The sequence below is a fragment of the Diceros bicornis genome, chromosome 15, assembly GCF_020826845.1.
Source record: "Diceros bicornis minor isolate mBicDic1 chromosome 15, mDicBic1.mat.cur, whole genome shotgun sequence".
NCBI lineage: Eukaryota > Metazoa > Chordata > Mammalia > Perissodactyla > Rhinocerotidae > Diceros > Diceros bicornis.
This window is the reverse complement of record NC_080754.1, coordinates 54,043,830-54,058,914: the sequence shown is the minus strand read 5'-3', so window position 1 is coordinate 54,058,914 and position 15,085 is coordinate 54,043,830. Positions and strand designations below refer to the sequence as shown.

Sequence of the window (15,085 nt, the reverse complement as noted above, 5' to 3'; positions counted from 1 at the left end):
CTAATTTTCATAATACAAATAAAAAGTCAAGGAACAACCAGACATGAAATAAGATGAGAGAGAAGTCAGGAAAGAAGTAAGCAGTTCAAATTGCCAATTTTAAATCTAAGGAAAGGCTGATTAAATAAAAAGAATAACTGAGTTTGTCATAGGAAATGGGAAATTAGTATATTGGCTGAAATACTCTTAAATAGGAATCTGTAACATTTGCCTTCCGCCTTCTAGGAGTGTGACAGGAAGAGAAACAATGATCTGTCTGTGTTACCCTGGGGTACCTTTATTTCTTGATTTGTAAAGTTGAGTTGAGTGGCTGGGTGGGGGCATTTTATCATATCTAAAGTCTTCCCATTCCCAGCACTCTATTATTGTACAGGATTGGTCACGCTATATTTCTAAATTGAAAAGATCCTTCTGCCTGAAAGTAAAATGCTACTTGACATTTCAGCAAGCCATAATTCAAGGAAATGGAAGAACAAATACCAAAGCGTAATTTAGTGTAACAGGATGTTGAAAGGGGAATTGTTTCTTCTATCTCCCTTTCAGAGGTCTAAAACGTCTGAAAGCAAAATCATTAATTAATTAAGAGGTAAAAAGTATCCCCACGTTCCAAAGTGAGGTGCTAGATTCCTTCCACAAGCCAAAGAAGTAGCTCCAAAACCGACCTGGTAGCACACAGGCCAACCACCACTCCAGGATACAAACAGACCTAAGATGCAATAAGATGAGAGAGGAGAGAGTTGTAGGTGTGCATGGAGTCCCACTCCCACGGGAGAGGAGGGAAGCTTCCCCTTCAGGTCTAGCCTCCATTCACAAAGACCAGTAAAAGAGTTTAATGTATGCTCCCTGGGGTAACCATTAGACGGACGCAGTAGACCAGTGACTCTTTAATACCTGAGAAAGTCTACAGGCCAAAAGCTATGCCTAGAGCTACCCAAGACAGCAGGGACAGAGGGGGCAACCAGGGAGCAGGTTGTGTGTGGTGTGGCGAGGATAGTGAGCTTCCTATTGGCCAAGGAAAAGTTAACCCAAGAGGAGGGGTGCAAGACGGAATGTCTGCCAGTGTGAGGGATCTATGACAAAAAAACACTGTGATGTGTATTAACCAAAAGTAACCCAGCTGCTGGGGTTGAGCCACAAGAGATCAGCCAAAGAGTGCATGAATTTGGAAATGTGCAATGCGGAGGTCCCTGAGTGGGGTCATCAAAGAACCCTCAACTGGACCCCTTCAATGTAAACTATGGAATTGAGTTAATAAAAAAAAATCAATATTGGTTCATCCGTTGTAACAAACGTATCACACTAATGCAAGACACTGTGTATGTGAGGGGTGGGGTCTGTAGGATCTCTGTACCTTCTGTGCAATTTTTCTGTAAACCTAAAAATGTAATATATGCACATGGTAAAAAAAAATCCATTTGTATTGAAGAAAATACAATGAAAAAGATCATCCTCTCAAAAAAAAGTTGTTTAAAGCAAAAGATGAAATTATGAGAGCATGGGTTAGTAAGAGTATAGGAAACATAGTTTTAGTATAACTAAAACTGCCTGGCATTAGAGAGAAAGAGGAATGTACAAATGGGATCTAGCTGAGTGATGTTAAGAGAAGAAATGCATGAACAACATGAAGGAAAGGCTAGAAGCATTAAAAGGAGAATTGTGTTTAATATTCAAAGCTAAGCTCATTGAACTTCTGTCATATAAACCCCTGCGCACCTTACCAAAACCAGAAGTAGAATATGACATACATTCTTAGATAGATACCTACATACATACATGCATACATACACACATTGTTTTTGAGGAATGGAGCTAATTTCCACAATTAGGTTGATGATAGAGCAGAAACAAAAGACTAGAAGACACTGAATAGAAATCAAGAATTCAATAGAGGCAAGAAATAAGAACCAGATATAACCCTGAGAACATAAATTCTCCCCCTGCCACACACATGGCTACCAATCTCCAAAATTTTAGAGAAATCTCAAGGTAGTCATTGGACATTCCACAGAGCACAGAAAAAAGTTTGAGGCAATCTTACCTAGGTCCTATCTAGACTCCAGTTGACATCCAGGTAACACTTAAAATTACTTACTTGTATGTTGAGTCATCTTCATTTTTTTTATCAAGTGGAGAATGTTCTGTTGGGTCTAAACATGATTCCTCCTTAGAAAGTGAAGGAATTTCCTTTATGCTTTCTTCTTGAATCTCACTTTGCATTAAATTAGTATCTCTTTTAGGAAGGGAAAAACAGTTTTCAATTTGCCAATGCTTTGCCTGAAAAAACAAGGAGATTTATTTTATTTTTATGAAATTTATTTTCTTTGAATATTTATATGCTATACTACTAACTGAAGCCCTGGGAACACAAAAAATGAAAAAAACATGGTTCCTGTCCTCAAGGAACTTACAATCTTATAAGAGTGATGAGATATATACATGTAACTTTAATAAAGGTAGAAATTTATATGTCACATGAAAAAAAACAATTCTCTGAAAAGATAATAAAGAACTACAAAAAAATTGACATTCCTAATTTAAAATCCCAAATAGCAACATGTATATTTACTAAAAAGAAAAACAAAGCTTTTGCTGAAGAATTATCAGAGTTAATTTTTCATACAACTACTTTCTTTGCAGCTTATTTCCCTAAAAGAATCTCAAAAGCCAGTCCAATTATTGATCATTTTTTTCCCAGATAATAATGGTTTTCACAGATCTTGGCTACAATTCTTAATACGTATCCATCTATCAAAATATCCCATTGACAAAGTATTTTATGTTTTAAATACACATCTAATTTCCTGGTCTTACGTGAAGTCACATTGTATACAGAGGGATGCACCAGGGAACACAGGGGACGTGAGGGGATATGTTATGTGATACGAGGGGAACATTAGGCATCCCCAGGATTGCTGACTGGCCTACAAACTGATAACCTTGTCTGAAGCGTTTGCAAAGTAAAATGACTACAGAGGCCAGGAAGATATGTCAATGAGTGAATCAAGCCTCATATAAGATGATAAATAGCAAATGGAATTCAGCATCAGTGTTGAGAGGCAATAGGGAAAGTGGGGACCACACTGAATTAGAGAGAACCCATGTTACACTTACTCTCAGAGTATGACATATATTCTTTTTCAAGAGAAGCAAGAAATCTGGATGGAATCTTTTAATGTTTAACACTGGGTGAATAGGCACAAAGTCACTGGCCCCCTAGTACAACTGTGGTCACTGCTTGAGGAGGGGCACTGAAGAAGTGAACACATCATCTAATTTCTTTTTATACCACAATCTTCTGACAGTTTCCTGGGATAAATCATCTCTATTCCTATTTCTCTAACTCTAGAAATAGACATACCACACCACTTACTTTTAAAAATCTAACTTGAAAAGCAACCTCACATCAACAGCTATGTTGAAAAATGATTCACAGTTACTTAAAAAAAAAAAAAAACTTCTTTCATGAAATGTATAGAATCACATTGCATTAAATTTTAAATACTTTAATCAGACTGCATGTGATTAGAAAATTAAGTTTTAACATAGGAAATTAAAATACATTATTGCTCTCCTCCTGTTTTTATAACTGCTAGACCAGAATTAATTCAACTAAAAGACAAAAGCCTCGTTCAAATATAGGGCAGAAGTCACTAGACTGTACAAATCAAGCTTGTTCACTAAAAATTGTTCTGACCCTAGTTAAATTTACTAATTGGGTCTCTCTTTTTTTTTTAAATAATTGAGTCTTTTTTTATTTATAATTTTATTTATTTACTTTTTCCCCCCAAAGCCCCAGTAGATAATTGTATGTCACAGCTGCACATCCCTCCAGCTGCTGCATGTGGGACGCAGCCCCAGCACGGCCTGAGAAGCGGTGCGGGATCTGAACTGGGGCCGCCAGCAGCAGAGCGCGCGCCCTTAACCGCTAAGCCACGGGGCCGGCCGTGGGTCTCTTCTTATCCCTGTGTTTCCATCTGCCTCCCATGTGTCTTGCTGTGAAAAGGTGTCTCTTCTTACACACTCTGAGGACATTCACTGTTGCTATTTTCCAGTATCTGCTCATTTTTCTCTCCCTCCTCCTCCACTTCTCATTTCCTCACCCCTGTACCCCTTGAGACTAGCAGCATCCATATTCAAGACAGCTTGATAACAGTGAATCCTTTAAAAATTTGAAAATCTCAAGCAGAAGGGACTAGAAAACCCAGCTGTCCCAGCTTTGCCAGCCTCTGCTCTCTAACACTACCCCAGCTCCGGTGGCTCTTTTCCTGTCTTGAACAGAAGGAAAAGAACCAAACTATTTTCTTGAAGGCTTTTGGGGGCTGAAGTCCTTCAAAATACAAAGGACTTTACAAAACAACTAAGGAAAAACATCAAAGGCATAAAAATCACAGTTTTACTGGCACGTACTTCTTAATTCAAATAAAATTTGGTAGAGATTGTGTTTGGTGGGCACAGTTTATGCGGCACTCCCACCTAGAACAGTCTTATTTTTGCTTCAACCCCCCTTATTTTGCTATCGAACTTCTTATCCTCCAGACATCACCCACTTGATGACGCTTTGTTTCTTTACTTGTCACTCCAACCTCCGCCTCACCTCAGCAGAGCCCCAGTGGTGTGGCCATGTAGCAATGTCGACATTGGGTTCACTTCTCCAACTGCCGGAAGCAGCTTCCCAACTCATTTGGTGTTCAGAATGCTGGCTGTGCCCCACTCTGTCTCATTCACCACACACCTACCCACACACTCGTTTGAGTCCCCACTCAGATGCTGATTTTCCTGAGAAAAGTCTAGCACTTGCCTTGTTTACAGAGCAGAAGGGACTGCACAGCTCTTGAGTGTTACATTGAGACTCCCACATTACCCGGCCAAACATGGGTCCACCTCCTCAGATTATTTTCTGATTTACCATCACTCTCCACATCCTAAAGCGTTGTACAGAATTCTTTCAGTACGGGCTGACATCATCAACTGACTTCACAGACAGAGCAACAACAGACTTTGTCTTCCAACATGAAGAGATGTGCCGTGTTCTCACGGCATGCGAGACGCCTGAGGCTGCTGCGTAGAATCAAGTCAACCAGCCGGATAGAAATTGAGGTTTCCACGTAACCTCACACTACCGTGTCTGAACAGTACTGGCTGTAACAGGTCAAATCAATATTTTGTACCCCAAAGCACAAAGGGAACAGGAGCAGAGTTCCCATGAAAACAAATGGAAGAAACAACATACATGTGAGAAAATAAATGGTTCCTTTCTTCCATATTCCCACTTCCATTTTTCTTCATAGGCAGGTATAAATCAGAGCTTAGTTGTGCGGGAGGAAGGGGTTAAAAGCATGAGCTCTGAAATGAGCCAGCTTGAGTTAAAAGTTAAACTCTGTTACTTATTAGTTTCTGTGAGCTCAGGCAATTTATTCAAACTCGCTGTGCCTCTGTTTCCTCATCTGTGAAATGGGAATAATGAGAGTTCCTCCCCATGGAATGAACAATTGTGAAGATTGCATGAGATAATTCACGTAGACACCTCAGAACAGTGCCCCAAGCACACAGGAAAAACTCAGCAAATGTCGCTATTACTATTTTGGCAAGAGTAAACCAGGATGAACAGGAAAGTTTGTTTTTCTAAAATTTTCCTTTTGATTATTACCTTGATTATTACTTGGCAGTCATAGTCATCTATCTGTTTAACAATAACATGGTAATTTTATCCACGTTGTATTTTTACTAAATTTTTGAAATTGAAGGAGTTCACTTATTTTAGAGAGGAAATTTTTCTCAGAATCCTGGATATGTTGAGCTGCACAGAGCCACCATCTTTCCATGCCTCTGGTGTCCTCCACTTGATGGAACTACCATGGTTCATGGTAAACAGGACAAGAGGTGCCTGGAGCGACAGCTCCAGAAATGGAAGTCAGTTCTTTCATGACTAATGAACATTAACAGCTGATGTGATTCAAATGGAAATCAGCCCAAGTTCATACTAAATGTCAAGTAAATACTAGAATAATAAAGAAGCAATACTTCTACCTGACCAAAGATCCACACAGGAGCACAGCAGACATCGGTCACACAAATGCTGCAGTCTGCAGAGGAGGAGATAATCAGCAACCGGCCGACCAGCTCACACATCTCTAAGGAGCTTATCTGGTCTTCATGAGGTTGGAACGACCTTATCAGAGTGGGAGCCTCTGTGATTTTGTGCTTATTGGAATTAAGACAGTACTCCTGGGTGAAAAGAAATGCCAGAATTCTAAAAAGTCCAAATATTAAATTATTGCAGTGACATAACACTTTTTTTAAAAAAGTCAGATACGGAAATGAAAAAACGGTACGTTTAGGAAAAATAATCTGTGATCCAAATGCAAAAGAATAGTTCATGATAACAGAGGTTAGAAAAATGGTATTAATGTTCAAAAATTTTTCTAACAGATTTGACTAACTTGAGAAGTGGAAAGAAAAGAAGGAGAGGGAGAGGAAGAATGGAAAGAAATAAATGAAGAGTCAAGTCAGTTATTTGATAGAGATGAACTTTATCATGCATAGGTAGTCACGTATTATTCCATTTTACAATACCACTAGAAAATTGAGCAGGTAAACAGTGACACAAAAATCCCAAAATAACTCTAGATGACAATAATGTTGGATGAAGGGCCAGTACTCTATTTAAATTATATTTACAGTCTCATTTCAAATAAGGTATATCCTAATTACTTATGCTCAAACTAGGCTGCGGTAACTTACTGACAATATTGCATTCCTCTATTGTGTAATGGGCCTGACTATATACTAACAGAAGATTTTTAATATTGAGAAAAATCTGTTTTCCCCCATAAATTATTTAAAAGAAATCTTGGCTCCATAATGTAAATGTTTTCCTTAAAATACTCAGACTGGACATTTCTTCCTTTATCTAGGAAATAGACAAAGACTGGGTTCATAGTTATCTGCAACAAAAGGCAATCAACAGTAATAAAGATGATGTGAGAATTTTTTCAATTTACCTCTATATTCCAGATTTTCAACCATCCATCAGGATCTCCTGTGGCAAGGTATCGATTCAACTTATCAATAGACATAATAATGGGTCCAACTCCACTATGAGCCAAAAATTCAGCCAGAAGTTGCTTCTTAAATGTATCCCAGAATCTGACATACCGGATCCTCCACAGGACACCAAGTTAGCTCCTCCTAACATATAAAGGAACACCTAATTAGGAAACTGTGACAACAAACACCAGAAACAACCTCAGTGGCTTGTCCTGTGGAAAGCATATGGATGGTGGAGAGGCAGGTGGCCTTGAGATCAATTCCAGCACTTTAATTCTCTCAAATATAAAATGGAGATAACCCTACAATAACCTTATTGGTTTATGCTGTGTATTGAATAAGATAGGATATGTAAAATGTTCCATTAAATTTAGTTCTCTTTCCTTCATTCACCATTTTGATATTATTTGGGTTTTTAAAGTTAGGTAGAATTAATTTCTTCCTTCAAATAAACTTATAAAATATTAATTGCAACATTATGATAATATTCTGATTACATAAAACCTATTTTTCTTAATAACCCATTGGACATACATACCAAAGAAGTAAAACTCCTCATGCACAGATCTGGATGCATATATGTAGTTAGCGCAGCATAACAATTGATTTCTCTATTTGGCAGCATGCTTAGAATTCAACTTATAAGCTTATTTTAAAATTTTTCCTCAAGAATTCATTGTAAGCCTTTATGGAACACTTTTTTGGTTCATAGGCCTAGAACTAACCTTTGCATTTTCCATTTTTATATGCTTTGTAGAAGCACTTTACCTAAATTATTCTTCTGTGGCAAAGTTCCTATTATTATTTGATAAATCTGTAGATGGCTTCCAATTTGCTTCACAAATGGACGGCTGATTAACAATCATATCTGTTTAAGGTAGAAATAATGGCATGTAGCCGCTTCAGTGGAAGCAATTTGGGAATCCTGATAACATTAAGAAGAATTAGTGTTGAGGAAATAAGAGCAATTTCAGGATAATAGTTCATATTGAGAGTATAAGTCAGTTCTAGAAAACAGAAAGTTTTAGAAACTAACCGTTTCAAAGTCTATTCTAAATATTCCACAATGTTTCTAAAACTCTATAGGGGTACACATTTATTGATAGTTACTGTCAAAAATTTTTATATGAAAATCAGGCAGATTTTCCACTTGCAAATTAAATATGGCAAAGTGAATACAGAAACATGATTCAGATATGTCTATTTCTTTTTTCAAACATATAACACATATATGTCTAGATTCCTAATACTAAGAAAAAACACTTCTAAGATACAACACATTTTTTAGATGAAAGGTCAAAAAATATGCGTTATTCTCAAAAGCAGATTTTTATTTTGGGAAGATGAAGGCTGCATCGACACCATGCAAACACAGCCATTAAAAACAGAGGGGAAATTAAGCAAATGGTTATTTCACGTATAATATAACGAATAACTTCAGTAAATCATATGGTAGCGCCAGTGTTAGCATACATCTCAGCAGAAGCTCTAAGCAGGACTTTGACTCATTCTGCAAAGTATGCACAGATGGTAAAGAGACCCAAAGCATCACTCCCCCTACACCCCTAAAAATAATTAAGACAAAGAGTAGGTAGCTTTCTTGACCTGGGATCAGCAGTTATTTCAAATTTTGCTATTGCCCCCTATCTCCAAGTTTCTCACTATTTTCTCCTAGCCCATTTGATACAGGTGCCAGTGCAGTCAGTCTCAGACCCTCTCCTCCTGCTGCATGTAGACCTAAGCTTCGGCTCATGTATGTGGAGCATATTCTTGCTCTGCCCTCTACTCTACCATACCTCCTTATGCCACGGCTGGAACACCAACTCCAATTGCTGCCCATATAAAATAGTTTGCCCGAGTTTTTCTCACTCTGATCCAGACACAGGCAGCACTGTATAAATTGCTGCTCTAGTCTGGCTCCTGCTCCTCGACCCATCCTCCTGAGCCCCAACCTCAGTGGCCCTGGCCCACGGCCTCCCGTGACCCAGGACTCACTGTTAGCTAGATGCAGTCAAACTCTACAAGACCTACACAGGATTAGATTGAACTCTCCTTATTGCTCCCTTTTCCAACATTTCACAATATATCAAAGCACTCTACAGTCAAAATATAAATATATATTTTACCTGTCACTGCAATGTTTTTTCTTGCTTCAAGGAAGCAAAGCCTCATAACGGCATTATTGCGGTTGGTGTCAGTCTCCAAGGAGCAGGCCCCCAGGGCAGCCTGGTCTGCCATGGGGTGGGTGGAGTGGCTCCTCCCAGTACCGAGAAGCTTTTGAGGCTCCATATCTGCGATAGAAACAAAGCCAGGTGTCTTAAGGAAGAGAAACATCTGTTTTTCAAATGAATGCTTACGAAAACCAACAGGCCTGCCTCCATCACGGTCTCGCATGACTCCATCAACTCTCACAATAGGTTTACAGTCAACATCCATTGAGCCTTCTGCTATTCACTTCCTCAACCCCAACTTGAAGGATTGTTTGATTCCATTTTTGCTTTGGCATATTCCATACACGCTTACTGTTTTCCCTTGACGTGAATTAACAGGGATTTCATTTTGTAGTCACTGCTAACATCTTACACATCCTGTTATGTTCAAGACAAATGAGATTCTAATATCATGGCATTTTCAGCTTCTTAATCATTAATATTAATCTTGCAAATAATTTAATGAACATGAGCTATAATGACTATTTAAATATATTTAATGATCATTTTTTAGCAATATTATTTGTTAGTGAGTTACCCTGGAAAGGATATTCCTAATGGCACCTCAATTATCTCATGACATCATCTCCAGACCACACTAATAAAAACTGGGGATACTCATCTAAGAATTTATGAATAGTCTGCACATAGTTGTGAAAAATCTATACACAGGTATCTTCAAAATTTCAAAGCAAGAAATCCATAGCAAAGCCTCTTGTGTCTTTTTTGGAAATTTGATATTAGCTGCTTTTCTTTCATATCTAACTCTCTGTGTATTTAATTGTAACCACAATTAACTTTGCTATAAGAACAAGTTGGCGCTCTCCTGAAGGCCAGTGTAGAAGGAGGGGCAGAATTCTACCCTCTTCCTGGAGGGTTCAGATGAAGCCTAATGGTTAGCTCTTTGTACATAAAACAGGTCAGAGCTTTGTGCCTGCAGCCAAGTAAGCCCTAAATCTCTTAAGTTGGTTTTGTTACTTTTAACGAATAAGTCCTTCAGCTTTTCACAAAAAAAGCTTTATCTGGTGACCAGTCCTTTCTTAGGGTCCAAGTCAGCTTCTGTGAGTTTATCCAATTGAGACAGCAGAATCTCGCTGGGCTATGAGGAATGACATATTCCTTACCCAAATAAATTAGTCTAAGGAGAACCTTTAGTATCTAAGGAAACTAAAATAAAATGTGAAAGGCAATTGTCAAGACATTTTGCTTAAGTATAAAATATTCATGTCCTCTGCTAAACTCTCATAAAATACAATATACTCTCATCTAATGCTCCTCACAGGTTTCTAAGTCAAGAGATAATTTAAGATTTCCAGGTGGCATAATATTTACCACAAGCTCTAGATTGAGCCTGAGAAGCCTGTCAAGTGAACACGAGTTTCCATTTTCCCACCAAGGGGCACCCAAGGTTCACTCAAAGGCAATTTGGCAAGGTTTATTGGCAAAAACTAAACTGGATAAAAATGAGAGGCCTGCTCCCTGTTATCAGTAATTCAGAAACGCTGATGTAGCATAAAGAGAAGAAACGGCAGGCCAAGGAGAATCTGCTAAGCCAAGTAAATCTCAGGGTTCTTTTTAGGCACTTTGACAAGACACTGTTATCACTAATCCCTTGCGCTTATAGCCAATCATCTATAATTTAGGAGCAAGCTGCATCAGGTATACACATCAACAACCAGGCCTACTGTGGTTGCACTCAGCCACATTATGTTACTTTCAAACTTGCACTCACCCGATTTTGATTTTAGCAGCCTCTGGTAATCAGGGTGAAGGACATAGTAAGCATTTTCTGTGCTATTGTTCCACAGAACAATTTCTCCATCATAACTCCCTACATGAGCCAGGATGGAGAACATAAATTGCCAAAATGTTAGAAAATATGAGCAAAAGCAATGAGAAGAAGTCATTATTGTAATATCTCACATGAAATGTGGCACGTAGTAGGTACTCTATATATTTCTGGAGACATGAATGAATAATAACTAGTATTTTTATTAAACTTTAGAACTTACAATCTTCACACCACACATGCATTAGGTGTGATAAAAATTGCTGTTATAGCTTTTTATTTTATAGTAATAAAACATTCCGAATAAGGGCTTTGCAATTAAACAACTTGAGTTTGAGTCCTGATTCTGCCACCTACTAGCTACGTAACCTTGGGCAAGTTATTTAATTCTATGTGATGCCACAATTTCTGTACCTATAAACCTGGGTTAAAAATTGTATTTATCTCATAGGGTTGTTGTGAAGAATGAAAAGTACATATTCTAAGTACCGAAAAAGTGTTAATAATAATTATGATACTTTTTTATTGTTGAAGGAGGCCAGGCCAATCCAGTCCTTCTAGGTTTGTTTCCCACATCTCTTGAGTGTGTGTGTGTATGTGGGTGAGTGTGTGCTTTTCATTTCCTCCCTCTTATATTCTTTGCTGAATACTGCTTTCTCCAATCCTAAAATTTTCCCTATGGAAAGTTCTCCCCAACTGCTCTCACAGAGAACATAGAAAAGTCCACATAGTGAGGTTAAGTCTGACCCAGCCTGTCTTGGGGAGGAGAATGCATGCCCAGTCCGCTGCTCTCAGCAGCTCAGTGAGGAAGCTCCCTACTGAGCAAAGTGTCAGTGTGAAGTGGGGAGCAGGAGAGAAGAGCTGAGTTTGAGTGGGATGTACAGATGGTGCCTTTCTTGGGATTTAGAGAGAGAAGAGAGTAACACATACTGAACTCTGTATTGTCCTGGAGAGAACAACCTGTGTAACTCACAAATTGGCCAAGGATGATGGATTTCCATGGATTAGCTGTCTGTGGGAGCATCCATCTTCTATGATTTTGAAATGCTATGCTTGCAAAGTGCTTGACCAAACATTTTCACAGAAGACTGATGGAGTCAGAATGAATGAAGAGATTATCTATTCACCAATTACAATGGTATTTTATGACATTTTCACAATAACAACCACACAGCCTTATAGTTCATCTCCATCACGTTTCAGTATGTGATACTCCCTGCAGGGGTAGACTTCCAGCAGCTATAAAGCAAATTCAATCACAGAGTTGCCCTACTGGAAAGTAATCAGGTAAGTCCTAAAAACAGTGGAACTTTAAGTGTAGATAGACCAGTAAACTTCATCTTGTAACACCTCATAGATGTCTTGGCTCTTTTCCTGTAAGTTTTTATTCTTCTTAATTGATGACATTTTTGGTTCTATAAAAAAATGTAGGCTGTCAAAATATGGACTTGATAATTTCATGGTGCAATCTGTCTTTATAAATTGTTTTCTTTGGCCAGAAATGAGACAGCAATTTCTGATCCTCTTTAATATGTCACATCAAAGCATGCCCATGGATCCTTTTAAGACCTTGGATTTGTAGATATTTTGTGAGGCCAGTCTTTAACCAACATTACTCAGACTAAATTGTGCCAAAGGGTCACTATGTTCCCATGATGAAACATCTGAGTGCCACAGAAGTGTGATTTGTACCCAACAGTTCTGATGCCACTCCTGGAAAAAGGACACTAAAAATAAAAGCTAACATTTACTGATGAGCTTACTGTGTGCCGAGCACTGTATTAAGCCCTTACACAGATTATCTTATTTAATCTTCACTATAAACCAAGATAATGTTATACTGTTATTAGTCAGAAAAAATTATGATTTAGAGTTTAAATAATGATCGATATCATGCAGTGGCAAGTGGGGGACCAGGATCTGAAGTGAGGCAGCCAGGCTCAGAAGCTGCTGTCATAGCCACCAGAATATTGCTCTAGAAATAAGCACCAAGAGCAGCTTTAAGTGTAAGGACTGCTTCAAGAAATCTATTCATTTTCCAGTTGAGAAAAGGCTCTTTAAAAGTGAGTGAGGAAAAGAAACCAAATTTTCACCACTGATTGTCAAATGAATATTCAATTAACCTGTAGCAAGAGTTTGTGGAGGTAAAAATGCAGCACACAAGATATCGTCTTGGTGCTGTATTCCTCCTTTCCATTCTTCAGGCTGGATGAAAAATGGATTGAAGTTCTGAAGTCGAAATGTAGTAATAGCCCTAGTGAAAAAGATACAGAATCTAGCTGTGAATCTAAAAGTGCTATGGATATTGAGTAGCCATCATCCACTTGGGGTGGTGTAATTTGAGAGGTCTAAAAGACAATGCTACCCAAAATTTTAGCCCCACATGTCATCCATAATACTGTGCTTCCCACACTAAAATTTCTTTTGGATTCTCTCACTGGATTCTCTGGCAAATTATGAATATTAAGTATTAGAAGGTTAATTATCCTTTCACAATCATTAACATCAAACATGTATGCATTTATCAGATTAATTATCCATCACCAAGACCCTAAAGCAAAGTTTCCCCATATGGGTAACAGGGAACCACTAATTGCTTTGTGACAGTAGCAATAAAAAATGGGATGGGTCTGTGAACACATAATATTTGGTAGTTTGAACGAAATTAATAAGGCTTCTTTTCATCAGAGCGGCCAGGACATTTAACATGTTAACATTCCCTGTGGCATTTCTCAGACTTACTTGACCACAGAGTCCCTTCTCATTAACCATCTTGAAGACTACCATTTGTGGAACACACTTGGAAAACGTTGCTCCAAAGGAATGGTACGCAGGACAGATACATTTTGAACAGAAATAATCATTTAAAAAATGTCAGTATCTTAGGGCACTTCTGGTGGATTTGAGGACAGGCCAAGATGGGCAGGGAATAAAATGCATGGTGCCTAGTGGGGAAGGGAGGAGTGTAAAAATTAAATTGTAGGGGCATCAATACCACCCTGTTTTCACTTGATGATTTGAGCTCTGGCTACCAGCCTATGCTAAGCCTGTGTCTCCTTCTAGGGCCACACATGTCTCAAGTGAGCATTTGTAACCACAGGTACAGTGTCTTCACCCTCACTCTCTCTTCACCTCCCTGAAATTTTGCTTCTATTTGCACCACTCTGAAGGTCTCCCAATTGCCTTATCAATGTAACTCCTCACTCTGACGCATGCGGCCTTCTCTTCCTCCTGGAAACTTTTGTTTCTAGTATGTCCTGCTTCTCTTCCCGCCTCCCTGATCTTTCATTCTCTATTCTCTAGTTTCCTTTCCCTTCGTTCTCTCCCTCATTTGAATATGTACTTTCTTACTGTCATTCTTGCACTCCATTCTCTTAGCTCAAAAGGGCTTGTTCAGGGATTTTGCATACTATCATAAGTTCCAATCTCACTTCTATACAAATGGCTCTTAAATTTATATTCATGCATAATTTTTTCCAGTGTTGAGTAGTTCTTTCTTGGCAGTTGACAGTTCCATATAATGTTCCCTTCAGCAACATATCAAAAATCCAAACTTGGGGGGCCAGCCTGGTGGCGTACTGGTTAAATTTGCATGCTCCACTTCAGTGGCCCAGGGTTCACAGGTTCGGATCCCGGGCATGGACCTAGGCATCGTTTATCAAGCCATGCTGTCGCAGGTGTCCCACACATAAAATAGAGGGAGATGGGTACAGATGTTAGCTCAGGGCCAATCTTCTTCACACAAAAAAAAAAAAATCCGCATTTGCCACCTTCCCTCCATACTAGGCCTCCCTAAATTCCCTAATTTGGCTAATAGACCAGCATTTGAGTCTCCCACATATCTTTCTCTTCCCCAGTCAAATCAAATACTTTGATTCCACTTCTGTGATATGTTACATATTCATTCCTTCCTTTTTATTTTAAACAGCCAATGACAGCTTCCTAGTTCAGTGCTCATTATCTCATGGTTGAACAATTTTAACAACCTCTTAACCAATTTCACTGCCTCTAGTCCACCCACTTCTGCTACAGTCTTCAT

General features: G+C 38.7%; 1 protein-coding gene across 1 annotated transcript in view; it reads right to left on the bottom strand.

Moving 5' to 3' along the window:
- The window catches only part of WDR49 (WD repeat domain 49), a 142,887-nt gene that overhangs the window by 32,027 nt on the left and 95,775 nt on the right, over nt 1–15,085 (bottom strand). Inside the window, 7 exon segments of the mRNA XM_058556411.1 lie at nt 2,093–2,274; nt 6,028–6,225; nt 7,002–7,156; nt 7,159–7,188; nt 9,174–9,338; nt 10,990–11,088; nt 13,170–13,300. Of these exon segments, the coding sequence (XP_058412394.1) occupies nt 2,093–2,274; nt 6,028–6,225; nt 7,002–7,156; nt 7,159–7,188; nt 9,174–9,338; nt 10,990–11,088; nt 13,170–13,300 (960 nt within the window).